This window comes from Lynx canadensis, chromosome D3, assembly GCF_007474595.2.
Source record: "Lynx canadensis isolate LIC74 chromosome D3, mLynCan4.pri.v2, whole genome shotgun sequence".
Taxonomy (NCBI): Eukaryota; Metazoa; Chordata; class Mammalia; order Carnivora; family Felidae; genus Lynx; species Lynx canadensis.
The window spans coordinates 16,296,350-16,315,768 of record NC_044314.2 but is presented as its reverse complement, the minus strand read 5'-3'; the positions used below and the strand labels follow the sequence as shown (position 1 = coordinate 16,315,768).

Below are 19,419 nucleotides of genomic sequence, written 5' to 3'. Positions count from 1 at the left end.
TAGAACAGAGAAAATTTAGACAGCAAGGAATCAAACCTTCCTTGGACACTCGAGGAAAGCTCGGCCCTGAGAAAGGAAGGTGAAGGGCAGGGGCAGGGCACAGCCACTACGCCTGGTCTGTGCCACCAGACTATCCATGTCTCCCTGGCACAAGTTAAGATGGGTTTATTTAAAATAGTCATCTGTCGAGCATCTCCTTTGTGCCAGCTGCAGCAAGGAGAGGTGGAGACACGGCGGACATGGCCTTCAGCCCGTGGAGCTGACGGTCTAGTTCCGGAGACCGATAAGCGAATGCGATGTCAAGTACGGCCACCCAAGAAATTAAGCTGCTACCGCTTTGGCTATGTTACGAAGGAAGAAAGCCAGGGATGGAGATCAAGAGGGATCAAGAGGGGCAACTATTTCGGGTTGGGTGCAGAGAAGTTCTCAGCGGCATTTCAGCCGGGATCTGGAGGATTGGAGAATCAGAGTCTAGGGCAAGTTCAAGTAAGCACAACAACATTGAGGAAGGAGAGCTTCCTGTGATTCAAGAACCTGAGAGGACAAGATGCTCGGATGTTGGATTTCAAAGATCTGGGTCCAAACCAGTTGACTCTACCAACTGCCAGCCTTGTGCCCTACACACATTAGAGCGCTGGGATTTTCAGGTCGTAAGACTCAGTGGTTAGACATATTGTCGTCACCTTGACGGCCACTGAGATCAGAAGTCACTGATTCCACATGTCACGTGACTTCTACTTAGGATATATGTACATGTATATTTTTTAGGTTTATTCATTTATGTTGAGAGAGAGAGAGAGAGAGAGAATGTGAGCAAGTTGGGGAGGGGCAGAGAGAGAGGGAAAGAAAGAAAATCCCAGGCAGGCTCCAAATCCGCAGCACGGAGCCCGATGGGGGGGCTCCACCTCACGAACCTGAGATCATGACCCGAGCCGAAGTCAGATGCTTAACCCACTGAGTCACTCAGGTGTCCCTCTACCTTGGACATTTATTGTTGTTTCCTACACTATATAGAATGTTTGCCATTTCTGAGGAATATAAAATTATCTTTTGCTCCCACGCTGACTTTCTTAACTCTAATGTCTTAGTATTGCTACCTCTGTGACCTTATGTCACAGGTTTCCCTATCGTATATCGTATCTTTATTTCATTGTTTTGTGACTTGGTAGGACTGAATGAGACACCAATGAACCGGACTCCGATTTTAATAGCAGATTTTGCTCTGTACTGTAACTTCTCACTAACAAATGCTAGCATCTGTGAATTTCCTAAACTGCCACTGAGAGACTGAACAAGAACACTAAGCACATTGTAACACAAATGTTTAAAAATTCAGCATGTATTAAATGATCGCAGAGGAAACATGTCTAAGTAAGGGCTAAATACTTAGGCTATCTGCTCAGCTGTTCTTCCTCTGTTTTAAAGTGTTCAGTCAATGCAACAGAAACATCGACCCAACTTCGAGAAGAAAAAAAAAAGTACAGGTCCACAGCCCTAATTACAACATCTGTCACCCACATCCTGAGCCCTCGTGAACTGTCTCTGCCCTGAATTGTGATGATGTTGATGACGACTGATAATAACGAATATGGACCTAGGGCTTACCGCGTGCCAGGTGTTGTTCTCATTGCTTTATTTACTTCCTGACCCTCACAGCAATCCTCCGAAAGGGGATATAGTGCTATGTCCCTATTTTATGGGTGAGGAAGCTGGAGCCCGAGAAAGAAACTTTAGAAAGTTAGCTTCAGTCGTGACAGTATTAAAGCCTGGAAGGGCTTCACACTTCCTGTCTTAGCCATGCCTCACTGATCCAGCTGTGGAGGATTCCTGAAGTTCTCCTGAAGCATCTGTCCACAACGATTATTAGGGAACAAAGTAGGCTCTTCTGACAGTTTTGACAGGGAGACGAGGAAGAGCTTATGCTATGCGCAAACAATCTAAAAATACAAATTGGATGTTTATGTTCCCTGAAATCCCTTCTTGGCCATCCCATGCCCTATGGGGCTTTTCTCGGTGTCGGTCCCACCCCCACAGCTCTCATTTCTGTCAATCGTCTGCACATTCTGAGTCCCCCTGCAAACATCTGGTCCTCACCTCAGCTGTACAAAACGTTCAAGGTCTTCTCAGTCCTTGCTCCCCCCGTCCCCCAGCAGCCTACAAAAAAAAAAAAAAAAAAATCCACATGCTCAGCTACAACCTGTCTTTCCCCAGAACAAATTCACATCCTCAGAAAGTCATAATGGTAGGTAGTAAGACAAATTGTGTTTCTAGTAGAATTTGTTTCTATGTAGCTACAGCACAGCTCTCGTAATTCTCATTTTAATGACTCATCAAGTTACCTCCTGCTGATGTTCTACACTTAATAAACCATCCTTTTCCTGTTGGGTATTTTGGTAGTTTTCGGTGGGTTTTGTTGCTGTCGTTGTTCGTTTCTGTTTTGTTTTATATAATACTGCAACAAACATTTTTATTCGTTTGGGAAAAAAATAAAAGTTTAGCATTTAATGATTACTGAAAAATTCTTCTAATGTTCTGTTATTTCTTTGTGAGTCTCATTAGCATGGCTCCAAACCGCTGATTTCATGGCCATTTATTTCTTTTTACCTTGAATTGATGTATAACATCCAGGCAGAAAAGAATGGGATACATTTTCACAAAGTGAACTTGCCTCCTCCCGCCGGCCCCCAGCACCCAGATCAAGAAATGGAATATTCTCAACACCCAGAAGCCCTCCTATGATCCTTTGGTCACTAACTCCTCTAAGGGTAACCCCTATCATGACTTCAACGTCATGGGTAGTTTTGCTGCTTTGGAATATTTTGCCTATAGGTCAATCATTCTCGTCGCCACTTAGTATTCTACTATGTGAACGGACTGCAATGTAGCTATCCATTCCACCGTTACAGGTTATTCTTTGCAAAGCTTCCAAGTTTGAGGTCACTCTAAATAGCGCTGCTCGGGGTGCCTGGGTGGCTCAGTCGGTTAAGCGGCTGACTTCGGCTCAGGTCATGATCTCACGGTCCGTGAGTTCGAGCCCCGCGTCGGGCTCTGTGCTGACAGCTCAGAGCCTGGAGCCTGTTTCAGATTCTGTGTCTCCCTCTCTCTGACCCTCCCCCGTTCATGCTCTGTCTCTCTCTGTCTCAAAAATAAATAAACATTAAAAAAAATAAAAAAAATAAATAGCGCTGCTGTGAACATTCTTGTACATATATACATACATTTCTATTCCCTGTATACCTAGGAGGAAAACTGGTCCACGTCCATTTGAACTTCATTGGCATATTCTTTGAGCAATGACTATAAATGCGTTTTTGGATACGAGTTACGAAAGAGCATACAGTGAAAACTAGCTATTCCTCGTTCCTCTGCCTGCCAACCACTCAATCTTGCTCTAAGAAGCACAGTTACTAGTTTCTGGTGAAGTCACTTCTTTTCTTTTTTTTTTTTTGGAACTGCCCCGTATAACCAATGTTACATTACAGCTTAATAGCTGCCTCCTGATTGGTTGAACTGCTGTCCTGATAAATCCCAAGGTACATCACCCCCCCAGTTTATATACCATGTGTTCTTTTCAAAGATTTTCTTTTTAAGTAATCTCTACACCCAACATAAGGCTCGAGCTCACAACCCCAAGATCTCTCAGTTTATACCATATTTTAAAATCTACTATCTCGGGGCGCCTGGGTGGCTCAGTCGGTTAAGCGTCCGACTTCAGCTCAGGTCACGATCTCGCGGTCCGTGAGTTCGAGCCCCGCGTCGGGCTCTGGGCTGATGGCTCAGAGCCTGGAGCCTGCTTCCGATTCTGTGTCTCCCTCTCTCTCTGCCCCTCCCCCGTTCATGCTCTGTCTCTCTCTGTCTCAAAAATAAATAAGCGTTAAAAAAAAATTAAAAAAAAATAAAATAAAATCTACTGTCTCACTCATTGAATCATTCCCAAAACTCATGAGGTGGGGCAAGGTCACGACTGCCAGCCAGTTAACAGCTCAGGCCCTGGAGGAAGTCAGTCCTTTTCCAACAAAGACATTGGGTTTTAAGTGGCAAAGCTGGGAGTAAATCCAGGATTTCTGTCTCTAAAACTTGGCATTGTTCCTGCATAAAGGATCAGAGTTAATATCTGACGGCAGTGACGTGCAAGCTGACAGAGCCCTGCACCCAGGGCTTGTCCGCGAGCTGAGGCCCCAGCCTGAGGACGGCTGTGAGCCTGCGTCTGGGAGCAGGGAGACCCCCACGTGCACCCCCAACAGCAGGTGCAGACCCCACGCTCCTTTTCCTGCTGGGATTTTATTTAGAAAGATAAATTTGGATATTTGCTCCTGCATATCTCCTGCAGGACAGCTCAAAAACAAACACGCAAACAAACCTAAGCAAACCACAAGTCACCTGCTGATGCACTGGGGTCCCTGGTCCCCCGCCTGTGGGGCCTCTAGGCTCTAAGACTGAGAAAGTGATTCATTTCCTCTTTTTCTTTTAGTTTCCTTTCTCTGCCTGTCACCTCTTTCCTTTCTCTGAGGAACTCGACAAAGTGGGTCATGTTTACAATCCTTGCATTCTGGTTGGAATTCGGCCCATCATGCTGACGCTTTGAGTTTTCCCGGGCAGAGCCCCCCTGTGTGCTTGGGATGGGGAAGGCACCCACTGGGAATTGTGCTGGTGGGGGCGGGGGAGGGTTCCTGGTGGGAGGGCTGCTACTTTCTTGCCCTGCCCTCCTCATTCTGGGAAGGGTGATGGGGGGAGGCAGACGGGGAAGGAACCTTCCCCCTGTGGCACCCACAGCTGCTACCTGACTTGCCTTCATTATCCCTTTTCATTCTCAGGACAAAGCCCTGGGTGGGAGGTATCATTATTAGTCTCCCTTTCCAGAATAGGAAACCTTGGCTCAGAGAAGTGAAGCAACTTGCTCAAGTACACGGAGCAAGTAAACAGTGATGCTGGAATATCAATACAATGAAATAACAAAAAAGGGTGTCAGAGAACTAAGTCCCCCACTAACCTAAGTTGTACCTAGCACTGTCCTTCTTTGGGAGTCCCATCTTCTTTCGGGTACTTCCTGTCAGCGAAAATACAGATAAACCCATTATGAGTTGAAAATATCCTAAGTCGCTGGGCTCCTGGGTGGTTCAGTAGGTTGAGCTTCCGACTTCAGCTCAGGTCACGATTTCATGGTTGGTTGAGTTCGAGCCCCGAGTCGGGCTCTGTGCTGACAGCTCAGAGCTTGGAGGCAGTTTCAGATTCTGTGTCTCCCTCTCTTTGTCTGCCCCTCCCCTGCTTGCACTCTGTCTTTCTCTCTCTCTCAAAAATGCACAAACAAAAAAAAAATTAAAAGGAAAAAAACAAGATCCTTTCCCTGCTTAAAGCTTTTGGGGGTCTGTGTCTCCTCTCTCTCTCTCTCTCTCTCTGCCCCTCCCCCATGCGCACTCTGTCTCTCTCTCTCTCAGATAAACATTAAAAAAAATAAAATAAGGGGCGCCTGGGTGGCGCAGTCGGTTAAGCGTCCGACTTCAGCCAGGTCACGATCTCGCGGTCCGGGAGTTCGAGCCCCGCGTCGGGCTCTGGGCTGATGGCTCAGAGCCTGGAGCCTGTTTCCGATTCTGTGTCTCCCTCTCTCTCTGCCCCTGCCCCGTTCATGCTCTGTCTCTCTCTGTCCCCAAAATAAATAAACGTTGAAAAAAAAAATTAAAAAAAAATAAAATAAAATAAAATAAGGGGCACCTGGGTAGCTCAGCAGGTTAAGCGTCTGACTTCGGCTCAGGTCATGATCTCATGGTCTGTGAGTTCGAGCCCCGCGACGGGCTCTGTGCTGACAGCTCAGAGCTTGGAGGCAGTTTCAGATTCTGTGTCTCCCTCTCTCTCTGCCCCTCCCCTGCTCACACTCTGTCTCTCTCTCTCCCTCTCTCAAAATAATAAACATTTAAAAAAATTAATACAATACAATAAAATAAAATAAAATAAAATATCCTAAGTTGAAAATGCATTTACTACACTGACATCAGAGCTCGGCCATGCCTCCCTCACCTGAGCTCCGACCACTGACATGAGCCTGCCGTGGCGCAAAATCCTGTCACACAAAGCCTGTTTGAGAACCAGGTGTTGACTGTCGTGTGTGAAGAACAGGACGGCGCGTGGGCACAGGTTGTCAGCGACCCCACGATCAGAAGTGGCACAATCTACGGACCGAGCCAGCCAGGCATCCCATTAATGGGTATTTTTTAAACATTATATTTTCTAAGTGGTTGTTGCTGGACTGTAAGACTATTTTAATTTTTTTTAACGTTTATTTATTTTTGAGACAGAGAGAGACAGAGCATGAACGGGGGAGGGTCAGAGAGAGAGGGAGACACAGAATCTGAAACAGGCTCCAGGCTCTGAGCTGTCAGCACAGAGCCCGACGTGGGGCTCGAACTCACGGACCTCGAGATCATGACCTGAGCCAAACTCGGCTGCTTAACCGACTGAGCCACCCAGGCGCCCCTGTAAGACTATTTTAGAATACCGATGTGGTATCTGACTTGACATCTTTTATAATTTCTCATGGCTTTTCTTTCTCACTTTGTGTCTCCTGCTAGAAATGCCAGAGTGCTGGGGCTGCTGATTTCACACCGGCCACCTCTCTCTCTCCCTCCTCCCTCCCTCCCTCCTCCCCTCCCTCCCTCCCTCCCTCTCCTTCTCCAGCATTGTCCACCTGTCCTCTCCCCCACATGGATAGCTGGGGGTGGGGGATTCCTCCCGGGCACTACCCCCTCCCTTGTCCTGTCTGGGAATAAGAATAAGCAAGAAGAAACTCTCACTCCATTTTTTCCCTTCCATATTTGCTTTGACTCCAGGGACGATCAGAGATCCCCAAAAGCTTTAAGCAGAGAAGGGATCTTGTTTTGATTAAAAAAAATTTTTTTTTTAAGTTTATTTATTTTTGAGAGAGAGAGCTTGAGAGAGAGAAAACAGAACGCTTCGGACAGTGCCCGGCTAAGTGTGTTCATCATCATCACCTCTTCCTCTGAGCATCTCAACTTTTAAATCTGGAGGTTTGTTGCTGAAGAGAAATACTTTTATAGGAAAAAAAAAAAAAAAAGAGGCAGATTGCAAATGCCCAGCATCTGTGATCTTTTCTGATTACTGTCAACCTTTCTTTTTTTTTTTTTTTTTAACGTTTTTATTTATTTTTGAGACAGGGAGAGACAGAGCATGAACAGGGGAGGATCAGAGAGAGGGAGACACAGAATCTGAAACAGGCTCCAGGCTCTGAGCTGTCGGCACGGAGCCCGACACGGGGCTCGAACTCACGGACCGCGAGATCATGACCTGAGCCGAAGTCGGACGCTTAACCGACTGAGCCACCCAGATGCCCCTTTCTTATCAACCAATAACTAGGTGTAATGAGCTAAGCGTAGAGTAAGAAGTTTTGGATTATCATGGCCACTGGCTTACTTCTTAGCACTGCAAATTCAGGCAAATGATAGTAATCTTCAGTTTTGGTTTCCTCCTCTGGGTGTGGAAAAGTGAAAACCTAGTCCACAAAATTGTTTTAGAGTGGAAGGTCCTTCCCAACATCCCATTAATGGCCAGGGATTTTACTCAACAAATATTTGCTGAGGTCTGCTCATGTGCCTGGTACCATAGGTCTAGGTGCTGGGACCAGGAGAGAACACGCCATATAAGGTGTGAGCTCATGTCAAGTTTGAGTTCAGAAGGGGAACCAGACAATAAACAAGTCGGACAACTAAAGAAAATAGATCTCACGGTAGAGAGTCATATGGAGGGTAGGGGTGGGCAATTTTAGACAGGATTGTCCGCGGCGGGGGGGACTTGCCAAGAGAGTAGCATCTAGTTATGGAAGTATCTAGTGGCCAGAAGTATCTAGTTATGGAAAAATCAGGAGAAAGCATTCTAGGCAGAGTCCAGGGCGAGGGTAAAGGCTCAGAAGCAGGAAGGGATTCGGTGAGTTAGAAGAAGGCTCAACGAGGTGGGTATCAGTGAGATGCATTGGCGGCCCCCTACATGTTATTCCCAAGGCTCACAAGTCCGCTAGGTCAGTGACACAGAGTCCCCCCTGGGGTGCTGTCGGCAGACGGAATTAGGCATGGCTGAGGGTAAGCAAGAATTCCGCCTCCATTTCCACGTCAGTGTGCCGGAGTTGACGTTGTACCTTCTACTACAGGCAGCAACTATCCCTACAGCCGGCTAAGAATTCTGCTCAAAGTTGTAACACTCAAAGCTTCTGGACACTCCGAACATCTTCTAATTTCTAGTTCCCCTCTCGTTTATCGATCGTGCCGTGTTTTGCCCCTTCTGCCTCTTGTCGATCATGAGTACCAAGAATTTCAGCCCTGCCTCTTTCCATTCCACTGGGCAAATGCTATGGGTCGGATTGTGAATGTGTTATCACTGTTTTTATCCTTTTTTCCTAAGACTGTTTATCCTGGAGGTCCAGGCTTCTTTTGTCTCCTGAGGGTAATTAACAAGTCTTTTTTTTTTTTTTTTTTTTTGCCCCTTTCCCTACTTGTTTTTTTTTTTTTTTATAAAGTTTATTTATTTATCGAGAGACAGAGAGAGAGAGAGAGAGCAGGGAGGGGCAGAGAAGGAGAGAATTCTAAGCAGACTCTGCAGGTCAGCACAGAGTCCAGCTCGGGGCTCGAACCCACCACCTGTGAGATCATGATCGGAGCCAAAACCAAGAGTCGGCCGTTTAACTAACTGAGCCAACCAGGCGCCCCCCTACATAATTTTTTTTAATTGCGAAATATAACGCTCATCCAATAAAAGCAATGTACAAATTATTTTCACTTAACTATCTTGTAAAAATATTTCCATGTGTCATAATTTCATAACAAATGAGATTCCATTTTTAATTATTTGCTAATTCATATATATTTTATTTCTTTAACTAGACTCTACACTATTTGAGGTCAGGTATCATCTTTTTAAATTAATTAACTTATTTTTGAGAGAGAGAGAGAGAGAGGCAGAGCACATGAGCAAGGGAGGGGCAGAGAGAGAGAGAGAGAGAGGAGAAAGAGAATCCCAAGCAGGCTCTGTACTGACTGCCACTGTGGAACCTGGTGTGGGGCTTGAACTCACGAACCGAGAGACCATGAATCAGAAGCTTAACTGACTGAGCCACCCAGGCGCCCCAGGTATCGTTTCTTAAGTGGTTTTTCATCCTCTCCATTAGTGTAGAAGCTTGTGAAAATGAGGATTTTCAGGCCAGGGCCCCATGGATTGTGAAGCACACTAATAATGTGAGATCAGGTCTGCATTTTAAATCGATCCTGAGGTTGTCGTTACACAGATTACACTTAAACAATCATTGTTTTCTACTCACACAAGACTGAATCACCTTGCTAGCAGTTATTCAATAACCACCTAAAAATCATTTTATCATCAGACGCTCTGGATTCTAATAAACACAGCATTTCCTAATCGCGTCTTGATTAAATCCTCTAAGTCAGTTGAACTTACCAGTTGTTGAAAATCAACAGCTCAGCTAAAATGCTCTGCGATACCGACTGATTTCCACTGTTCAGTTGATACTTGTTGAGCCATAACACTGCCTATTTCTCTTCTGGAATCTTCACAGATGAATAAAGCACAAACATGCTTGATGATCGTTATTTGTGATTATCCAGCAAGAAAACAGAAAAAAATATATTAATTGGGGGAGGGGGGGAGAGCACGCATCACCATGTGCGCAAACGGGGGAGGAGCAGAGGGAGAGAGAATGCCAAGCAGGCTCCAGGCTCAGCACGGGGGGGGGGGGGGGGGCGGGGAGAGGGCTCGATCCCACGACCATGGGGTCATGACCTGAGCCGAAATCAAGAGTCAGACGCTCAATGGACTGCGCCACCCCGGTCCCCCAAACATAACAACATTTGTAAACCAGAGAGAAGAAAATGAAGCATAGAAACTTTGGGGGATTAAACAAATTTAAAATGCGGTCCAAATTTTACAATGTGCTTATACGTTGCACTAACGAAAATTAAATTTGCTTTCAAGCTCCACCCAAGAATTTATCAAAAACTCATTTGGCCTTGTGAGTGAGAAGCCTGGGGGTGGGACGAAGGGAAGGCATCATACCACAGTCTCCAACTGAGATGTGCATGCCTTCTGTGGCTGACAGGTGTCCTAAACCTGTTCCCTTAGAAGCCATCTCATTTCTTATCTTAACCACACTACTCTGGAGCTTTATTTCTGGCCGCTTGAACCCACTGTCAAGTTTACTAAGGGCCTTTTGGTTTACAAATTGTGCAAATTGCAAGTAGGATGAAAGAAAATGTATATACAGAAATTTTTAAAAGGCCCTCGATAAGGGAGATGTGATGGCTTGAGCTGCGTCCCTCAAAAAGATATGCTGAAGTATACGCCCCCCCATCTCATCATCCCCTACCTCCATCTATGAACGTAAACTTATTGGAAAACAGGGTCTTTGCTGATGGAGTCTCATTAAAATGAGATCTTATTGGAGCGGGAAGGACCCTCAAACAATGACTGATGTCTTTAGAAGAAATTTGGAAAGAAGGCCATGTGAAGACTGAGGTGGAGACTGGAGCGATGTATCTACAAGTAAAGGAAGGTCATTACTGCAGGCGACCACGGGAAGCTGAAAAGACAAGGGAGATTTCCTCCCATTGAGACCCCAGAGAGAGCACAGCCCTGCCCATACCAAACCTTGATGTCAGCCTCCAGAATTGTGCGGGGATGAACTATTGTTTTAAGATTTTATTTTATTTGTTTAAAGTAATCTCTACGCTCTGTTCCCAAGACGGTGCTTGGACTCGCGACTCTGAGACCAAGAGCTGCCCACTCCACTGACAGAGCCCTCCAGGTGCCCACGCTCCCACTGTTTTAAACCCCTCAGTTTGTGGTACTTTGTCGTGGCAGCCTTAGGACCCTAATATAGGAGAAAATTATAATCGTGCTGAAAAATATCAAGTCTTGCTCCAATAGGATGTGGTCCTATCCTAATCAGGAAATGTGGGAATTTTATTTTTGTATTTTTTTTATTGGCGGGAGGTTGGCGGGTGGAGAAGGGCAGAGGGAGGGAGAGAATCCTAAGCAGGTTCCATGCTCAGCACAGAGCCCAACACGGGGCTCGATCCCACGACGCTGGGATCACGGTCTGGGCCGAAATCAAGAGTCAGACACTCAACGGACTGAGCCACTCGGGCGCCCCATGGAAATGTGGGGTTTTGATGAGACGGGGTTAATACTGTGACTGTCCTTGTGGACACTACCATCTTGGAGGAGGATGACCACAGCACATATCTTCATGAGTCACAGCGTCGCCCCTCTTAGCTCAGCTCATCTAGTAACAGTGCAGCCAGAGTGAACTGTCTAGAATCTGATCCTATCACCCACGTGCCTAAAACCTTCAGTGGTTCCCCCGTGGCCCCCCCCCCCCAAATAATACACAGACTCCTGAGGTGGCTTCCGTCTCCACTCGCCTCTCACCCCTTCCTCCTCACACTGCCCTGCAGTCTTTGCCCAGAACATACTTCTTTTCTTTGGCCTCATTGCTTAGCCGATCCCATTTATGCCTCAGTCCCTTTCTACACAGATGTCCTTTCCTGCCCCATGGCCCTCCGGGGCCGTCCCATAGTCCCCCATAATTTCCGTGGGACAGCCTTGACGCACATCTCGTTGTACCCGCCTGTGTCCTTACCTGTATCACCCTCTAGCCTTTGCTACTCAAAGCGAGGTCCGGGGGACAGGCACTCGGGCATCACCAGAGGTTGTGGAGCTCAGGTAGATTTTCACCATCAGATGTGCATTTTCACCAGAGACTTGGGTGGTTCTCATGCACATTGGCTTTGTGAGGTGTTGGTCTCTTCAGCATAACCTCCACGGGGGTAGGGAGCACTGTCTCCCAGAGCCCAGCACAGTGGCTGTTTAAAGAGAGATGTAACTGATGAATGCATCGGGCCCATTTCCTGTTAACAAGCGTGCCTCGCAGGAAAAAAACAATGACCGAACTAGAAAAAAGCAAGTCTCCTTTTATCGGAATACAGAGACTCAGGTCCTTAGCCTGTATGTATTTGTCACAGCTCTCTTGAAATTCCCCCTTACATCTGTCATATTCTTTGTTTTCCTGTCAAATCCTATTTTCTGCACGAAACACGCGAATGACTGTTCTATTACTAATCATGTTTTCTGTTCTGTTTTGTGTTTTTTTCTTTTTTTTTAGTAATTAAAAAAAAAACACTCTTATGACAACACAGGCATAGCCAGGTTTACACTGTTATTTTTGAACTTGGTCCATGAAAACTGATACCTGGTAATAGCTTTAAAAATGGTCCTCACCGTTCTTTTTTCCTCCTTCTCCCTCTCCCCTCCCTACCCCAGCCCCTCCCCTCTCCGCCTTTTCTCCCATTCAACAGATAACTGGGTATTCTAATGCTTCCTGATAAGTCTTTGTGATGTCAGTCCCGGGGGTCAAAATACGCTGATACGTTTCTATTTCTCACAAGCTCTCAGTAAATGATACGTCACTTTTCCAGGGAAGTATACAGGTAAGAGAGCCTTTCCACACTCAGCTTCTAATTCCCTTAATAGAATGTTAAATCTGACAGTTTATGAACCATCTCAAATTCAGAATCTTTTTTTAATGATTATTTATTTTTGAGAGAGAGAGAGAGCGCGAGCGAGCAGGGAAGGGGCAGAGACAGAGGTAGAGGATCTGAAGTGGGCTCTATGTAGACAGCAGAGAGCCAGATGAGGGACTTGAACCCACTAACCCTGAGATCATGATCTGAGCCAAAGTCAGACGCTTGACCAACTGATTCACACACGCGCCCTCAAATCCAGAATCTTGAAAATCCTCCATAAATTGCTGACTTGACCCACCTCTGAAGCCTATCTCCTCTTAGCTTCTCTCCTCCCTTCCCCTCCCAGCAAGCTGAATTTGCAATTCGCTAAAAGGCACCACTTGCCTAAGGTTTGTACCTAGTAGGGGTCACGTGGCCAACAACCTTTTGTAATGATAATGTTCCAGGACGAGATTGGCACCCTCTCTGTAGGTAAACAACCGTAGGACTGGCTTTTCTTTCGTTGAATGTATTCCCTGCGTTTCAGGGTGCACGATGTGGCCACAAGTTTCCTAATTCATCCAGTCAGAAAGTTAATGGTGTTCCTTAAGTATTCAGACAGTCAAAATGAGCCCTGCGAGAGTCCCCGTGGCCTTGGGCTGTGACAAAAGATTTGGAGGCCGCATCTCTGCGGCGCTTCCCAGGTCGGGGGATAACTCCTCAGCGCGGCCCCCTCTTAACCCTCTGAGTGTTTACCACACTCAAAACTATGTTGTTTAAACTCAGGAGGAGTCTGGTTCCACAATGATAGCCTTGTCTATACTTCTGTAGGACCAAGCCATGAATAACTAAATACTTGCGGCTTTGCGTTGATCGGGTGATCTCAGGTAAATAAACAAGCTCAAACGCCTACTGGGGCCACATAATGTAAATGGCAAACGCAACAGGGGGGAGCGTGGCGGATGGGAGCTCCCGCCCCCAGTCCAAGCGGGAGAGGCTCCCACACTTCCAGCCAGCTCTGCTCTGCTCTGCTCTGCTCGGAAACGGAGCCCGGGTTGTCAGAGCTTCGCCTTTTACAAAGGACGCCAGAGATCGGGGATTTTAATGTAATCTCTCAATTTTTAAATGTTGGTAACCACTTCAAATCTTCAGAAGACGTTTTGCAAGTCAATACCCTGAACCAAAAGCAAACACTCCTGGGAGCCAGACAGCCCTAAGTGGCCAATTTGTAACCTCGCCACTGAACAGTGCAGATAATTAAGACCATTCACTTTCAAAACAATAACAACAACAACAACAACCACAACCACCCAAAACCCCCCTCCCGTTCTGGGAAGGCCACTGTGGGTACGAACTCCTGCTCCGTAGGGCCCGGCCCAGGTTCAGATCCTGGCACGACTCTCGGCCAATGTTTTCACACCTGTAAAGCGGCTTTTATGCTTAAGAATGACAGTTTCGTAGGGTTGTTCCGGGGACAGAATGAGAAATGGTCTACCGAAGCCCTTATCGTGAATTGGCCCCCAGTACCCTCTCTCCACCCCAAATTACCACTTCTCTTTATAAGAATGGAATTACTCCAGGCCCGGGCAAGCATCGTGCAAATAACTTCCTATTCCCCAGATACCTCGTTCCCCCGTCCACAAGGGCACTTGACGGTCTACTCTCCTTGTGTTTCTACGCAGCATCCAGATGGGAGAAACATGGACCTATCCCGGGGCAATGTGCTCCACACAGACCTGATCCGGGCCGAGAGCTCGTTCCTTTGTCGCCCTACATCGCATCCACACACACCAGCACCCCCACTCAAACCAAAACAGCGTTGGCTTGCTGGCTCCGGGGTTTCAAGCTGGTACTTTCTCGCACGCCTCTGGCATCCTCTCCCCTGCTAGGAAAGTGGTCTCCCTTCCCCTGCCCCGCAACTACCTCTCCCCCCCCACCCCAGTTCCAGCTTTCCTCCCCCCCCCAACCCCCCCGCACTCCTTCTAGGGTTGGCCCGGAGTCTCTAACTGCGGGTTTACGGGAAGCGCCGAGCGCCCGGCCTCCCCACCCCCAGCCTTCCCGCCACGAGAACTTCCCCCTCTCGCGACTCCCGGACTCCCGCCACGACCGCGACCTCGGGCGGGCGCAGCCTCTCGGCACCGACCCCCCCCCCCCCCGGCCCCCGTCCGCGACCGGAGCGATCTGGGGGCGGGGCAGGGTCTCCGCGCCGAGAGCGCTGAGCCCCCCGCCGCGGACCGGCGCCGCCGCGGACCGCGAGCGAGTCCGGGCAGGTCCTCCCCACGCGGCTGCCCTCGGGGAGGGGGGGGCGGGGACAGGGGCGGGCGCAGAGTCAAGTTTCGCTACGTCACCGTCCCCGGGAAGTCCCCATAAGAGGAGAGCGCGGGAGCCGGCCGGCGATCAGACCTGAGAGGTGCGCGCGCGAGCCTGTCGTCGCTGGTAGAGTTGGGTCCCGCCGCCCCGGTCCGGCCCGTCCCCCCCCGCGCGTGCAGCTCGCGTGCCGCCGCCCCGAGGTGTTCGGGGTGGGGGACCGAGAACCCCGGGCTCCTGCGGCACGGTGGCCGGCGGCCGCTGGCGGAGATGCCTGGGAAGAGGACGCGTAAGAGCGCGCAGCCGAGCCCCGCGCGGGCCCCGGCAGGTAGGGAGCAGCTGGGTCCCGCTGAGAACCCGGCCGGGGCCGGGGCCGGGGCCGGGATCTCGGTCGCGGCGGGCTCAGTCCGTCGGCACGCGGCCTCCGGGTCGGGCAGGTCTGCGCCCCCCCCCCTGCATGTGCTTTGGGGGCGCCTCCAGGAAGCCCTGCGGGGTTTCCCCCGGGACCGTGGAGACGGCGCGGGAGGAAACCCGATTTGGGATGCAGATGGCGGTCTGGGCGGAGGCAGAAAGCCTCTTCTCCGCTTGCTTCGCTTGCTTCGCTTGCTTTGCATCCCCAGTTGCTCAGCCCTGGGGCCGCGGGGAGGAAAAGTGCAAGTGCGGGCGACCATCACGAGGAGAAAGTCATTGTCGCGGCAGGTGGGGGCGGGAGAGAGACTCGGGGAGCCTCCAGCGCTTCCTGAGACTAGCCCTCTTCCTCCTGAGGCGAGGACCATGGAGGTCCCCACTCTGAGTGTGGCCACTCTCGGGCCCCCCAACGCAAAAAAGCAGTACTTGGCTTGGTACCTTCACGCTCTCCCACAAAGGACTGATGGAGCGCTACAGAGGCCCTGCGAGGACCACTGCGGCCAGGAGCCTAGAAAGTTTTGCTGCTTTGTTAAAAGTGCAACATTTTAACAATCGTTATTATTGCGGGGATGGGATAGGAGAAGAACAGGAGTTGGTCTGCAGTGGTTTTTAATCCATCCACTTTCCCCTCCTCCCCACATATAGCCCCATCAAATAACTTTTCAGAACCCCCCTTCCCCCCTCCCCTTCTAAATCTTACCAAACAAGGCAGTCATCTGCCAAGGGACTGTAGCGAAGAAGGCAGAAAGGCTCTGGGCTCGAAATCCGTCCTACTGCTATTGCATCAGACGATAATGGCCCCCTTTTAAAGTTGGTTTCGCTTTATAGAGCCCCTGAGGCGTGCAAAGGAAGTGGTGATTGACGATACGGCCAAGGCTAACTTGGTACCTTGTTGCTGTCTCTCGGGTCTTGCTTGGGAGGGAAAAAGCTTGGCCTACCCTTTGGGAAGTCCAAGAATTCTCCTGTTTTGGGAAGGCCTGACCTGAGAATAACCTGCCTGCCATTTAACTTCGTTCCCAGTAATAAGGGCCCTCTTGAACTTAATTAGATAGTAATACATTGTTTAATTGAGATGTAAGTGACCTGTGACATTGTATTAGCTTTGATGTGGTATATGCATATATCAAATGATGATTTGACATATGTATACATTGTGAAATGATTCCCATAATAGGTTTAGTGAAGATCGCCACCCCACCTAGTTACAATTTTTTTTTGTTACTACATTTATAGAAGTGTAATTAATAAAGATTTAGGAAACAACTAGCAGCTATTTTCTGCCCCCTTTTTTGGTGAAAGGGATCATTTTTTTAAAACTCTCCTAGTAATCCTTTTTCTTCAATTAATATTTGTTTAATTATAATATCTCACGTTTCAAACGTAGTACACATGTGAGTTAAACGTTATATTTTCTGCTTCACTCATAAAGGCAACAGATTGGTACAAATTTGGTTTGTCAAAAGCACACTTTACACCAATTTATGTATTGGTGTTATTGTATGTTAGCCAATTTGACGATAAATTATATTAAAAAAAATAAAAGATTATTGGCCCCCAAAGAAAAAAAAAGTATAGGAAGATTGTATGAAAAAAAATTGGTTTGTAGGAAGAATTTGATTTACAGTAGAATCTAAATTTCTAAGTTATTTTAGAGAATGTGGGCTTAATTTGGATACAAGATTTTATGAGACTTACTAGATTTCAAAGAGTTTTTTTAAATGGGGATAAGAACACATTTGGATTTGCCTATTAATGAAGGCATAATATGAGCTGTGAATTACTGCCATTTATAAAATAAATCCTACTTGAAAACAACATAAAAAAATTTAGAATTCCGACTTCTGTTCCCCCAACCAGCCTTAAATGAGAGAGAAAAGGATGACATCATCTGAGGCTGGCAAAGGCTCACTAAACTGCGGTGTGTGACATAAATGTCCCTATTGAAAGAAAGATGACATTTACCTCATCCGGTATGCGTTAAAAAAAAAAAAAAAGACTTCAAAGTAAAAGTCTTCATTCTTACTGTAACTGTTGTTTTTTTTGTTTATGAGTCACACCGTGTTAACATATGTCGCGTGTGTTCTAAGTAACCTTTCTCACGTTCAGAAAATGGGTGTGCTTAGAGCTAAAGTTGACATAAACGCTTCACTGGATGCACACTCAGCTTGCCCCTCGGATGGGGCTCTTGCCGGTTACAGTTTGTCATGTCAGCATGATTTTGATGGTTTGCTTTCCTTTTCAGAGCCCGAAGTGGAATGTGCCATGCAGCTCCGGAGATTTGGAGACAAACTGAATTTCCGACAGAAGCTTATGAATCTGATATCCAAACTCTTCCGCTCGGGAACCTGACTGCTTTGGGAGCTTTCGAATGAGGAGATGGCTTTGAGACGGAAGGTTCCCCAGTAGATGCACATTTCATCAGTTAGAAGACACTGCCTTGTAATGGAGGTTGTGAGGGAGATCTCACTTGCTTTTGGATGCCCTTGGAAACCAGGATGGGATACATCCAAGAGGATTTCTGTCGGGGATTTCCCAGAAGTCATTTTTCTGGGGCTTGGGAGAACGTTATAAGACCGCTTTGTTTATTTGTAAAGCAAGAATGGAGGAACTGTGCAACATAAGGAATGAATTACTTATACCTTGAATTTTTACTTCGAAAATTATTCTGGTATGTGTGCTGAAGGTTGCTGCCCAGGGGTGCTGGCAAACGGATAACGGTGGGCAGGGGCAAGAAAGAGCGAATGTTCAGTGTTGGTTTTCACTTTTGGAAGACAGAAAAGTGCTGTATAGTCTTCGGTTTATATATTACCTTGTTAAAAGTAAAGATTTCATTCTGGAAACACAATGTCATGGTGAATGTTGATCCCATAGGTCACTACAAAATATAGGGTGATTTGAAAGCTTTTTCCTTTTGACTCAAAATGTATTGCTTCTGTTCGGATGACCCTTCATTGAATTATGTTCCTCTGAATCTTTGCTGGAAAGTCTGTACTTGGGAAGAAATGTGATAGAGATGTTATATGGTGCCAGTAAGATTCTTACCGGTTAGAATGTTACAACATAAAGAACGTGGGAATTTGCATACTGAGAAATAATGGGGGAAAAAAGCAATTTAGGCTTTCTACTGCTGTAATTAAAACTTAGTGAAACAAAAATTCTCAAGTAACTTGATAGGAAAATGAATGTATTTCTAAAGAAGGTTTGAAAATCTGTAAGTTGCCTTTTCTTATACTAGTCAGTGTACCTCTTTCAAGAAGTGGTCCTTTAAAAGAAATTAAGCATGTTTTACATAGGATATACTTTTTTAAAAAAGAGAATGGATTGCTCATCCAGAATGGAAATCTCATCTATATGTGTAATTTGCATTATAATAATATGTAGGTTCATGAAATATGAAATATGAAATAATATGTAGGTTCATCTATATGTGTAATTTGCATTATAATAATATGTAGGTTCATGAAAGGTATCATGAATTCCCCCCTTTTATTGTTAGAAGGCCAGACTACCGACAAAGCCCCCAAATACATAAAAAAGAATAATGTCATGATTGAATTTCAGCAAGAATGATCTTATTTATTTTACCTATTTATAATTAAAATATTTTGTTCAGTTTCAAAGCGTATTCGTTAAAGTTACATTTTTAGATTATGAGACCAGGCTTTCATAAGTACTTGAACAGTAAGAATGTTTTCATGATAGGCTGTAGTCACTTTAGATGAAAAATTACCTCAGTATCTGTTTTTCTGCCAGTGTTACTTAAGGCTGTTAGTTTATTTCGTGGCAACGATGTTTTCTGATCTGTCTGGAGGCAGATCTTTTGCCCTATGGATATTTATGGTCTGTAATTGTATTTATACAGGTAAAACTTTATACTGTAGCTGTAAACTATTAAAGATTATCACCAGTCTTGGCTGCGTGTTTACTTCGGTCACGTAAGCTGCCGAATGTTCGTTACGAAACCAAAATCGTTTCACCGATTTCCGTCTGCAGGCACATGGCTGATCACCGCCTCCTGGGTTCCAGCTCTGGGGCAGGAGTGGAAAACACGGGGACTTTTAGCATGACTTCTGCTGTCAAGGGACTTACGGTTTAACTGGCAGAGGAGATAGCGGAAAAAGAAGATATTCGTGCCAGGCGTGGGTCTCGAGTGCCCTCGCAGTACTGCCTGGAGAGTGATTTATTTAAA

The 19,419-nt window shown here is 46.8% G+C and overlaps 1 protein-coding gene and 1 long non-coding RNA gene across 3 annotated transcripts; one reads left to right on the top strand and one right to left on the bottom strand.

Moving 5' to 3' along the window:
- Nucleotides 1-958: 958 nt before the first annotated feature.
- LOC115528216 lies at nt 959-16,003 on the bottom strand. Of its 2 annotated transcripts, none has more exons than XR_003973177.1 (5): nt 15,931-16,003; nt 11,654-11,876; nt 9,454-9,591; nt 2,095-2,154; nt 959-1,937 (listed from the first exon to the last, which is right to left on the bottom strand). It is a non-coding gene; the product is annotated as an uncharacterized LOC115528216 (long non-coding RNA). The 2 variants fall into 2 exon arrangements; XR_004344282.1 differs by lacking the exon at nt 15,931-16,003 and adding an exon at nt 14,140-14,413.
- PMAIP1 (phorbol-12-myristate-13-acetate-induced protein 1) lies at nt 14,902-19,140 on the top strand. The gene is made up of 2 exons (XM_030336154.1): nt 14,902-15,150; nt 17,473-19,140. The coding sequence occupies exons 1-2, from the start codon at nt 15,093-15,095 to the stop codon at nt 17,577-17,579; spliced, it is 165 nt and encodes a 54-aa protein (XP_030192014.1). The 5' UTR covers nt 14,902-15,092; the 3' UTR covers nt 17,580-19,140.
- The last annotated feature ends 279 nt before the right edge of the window (nt 19,141-19,419 follow it).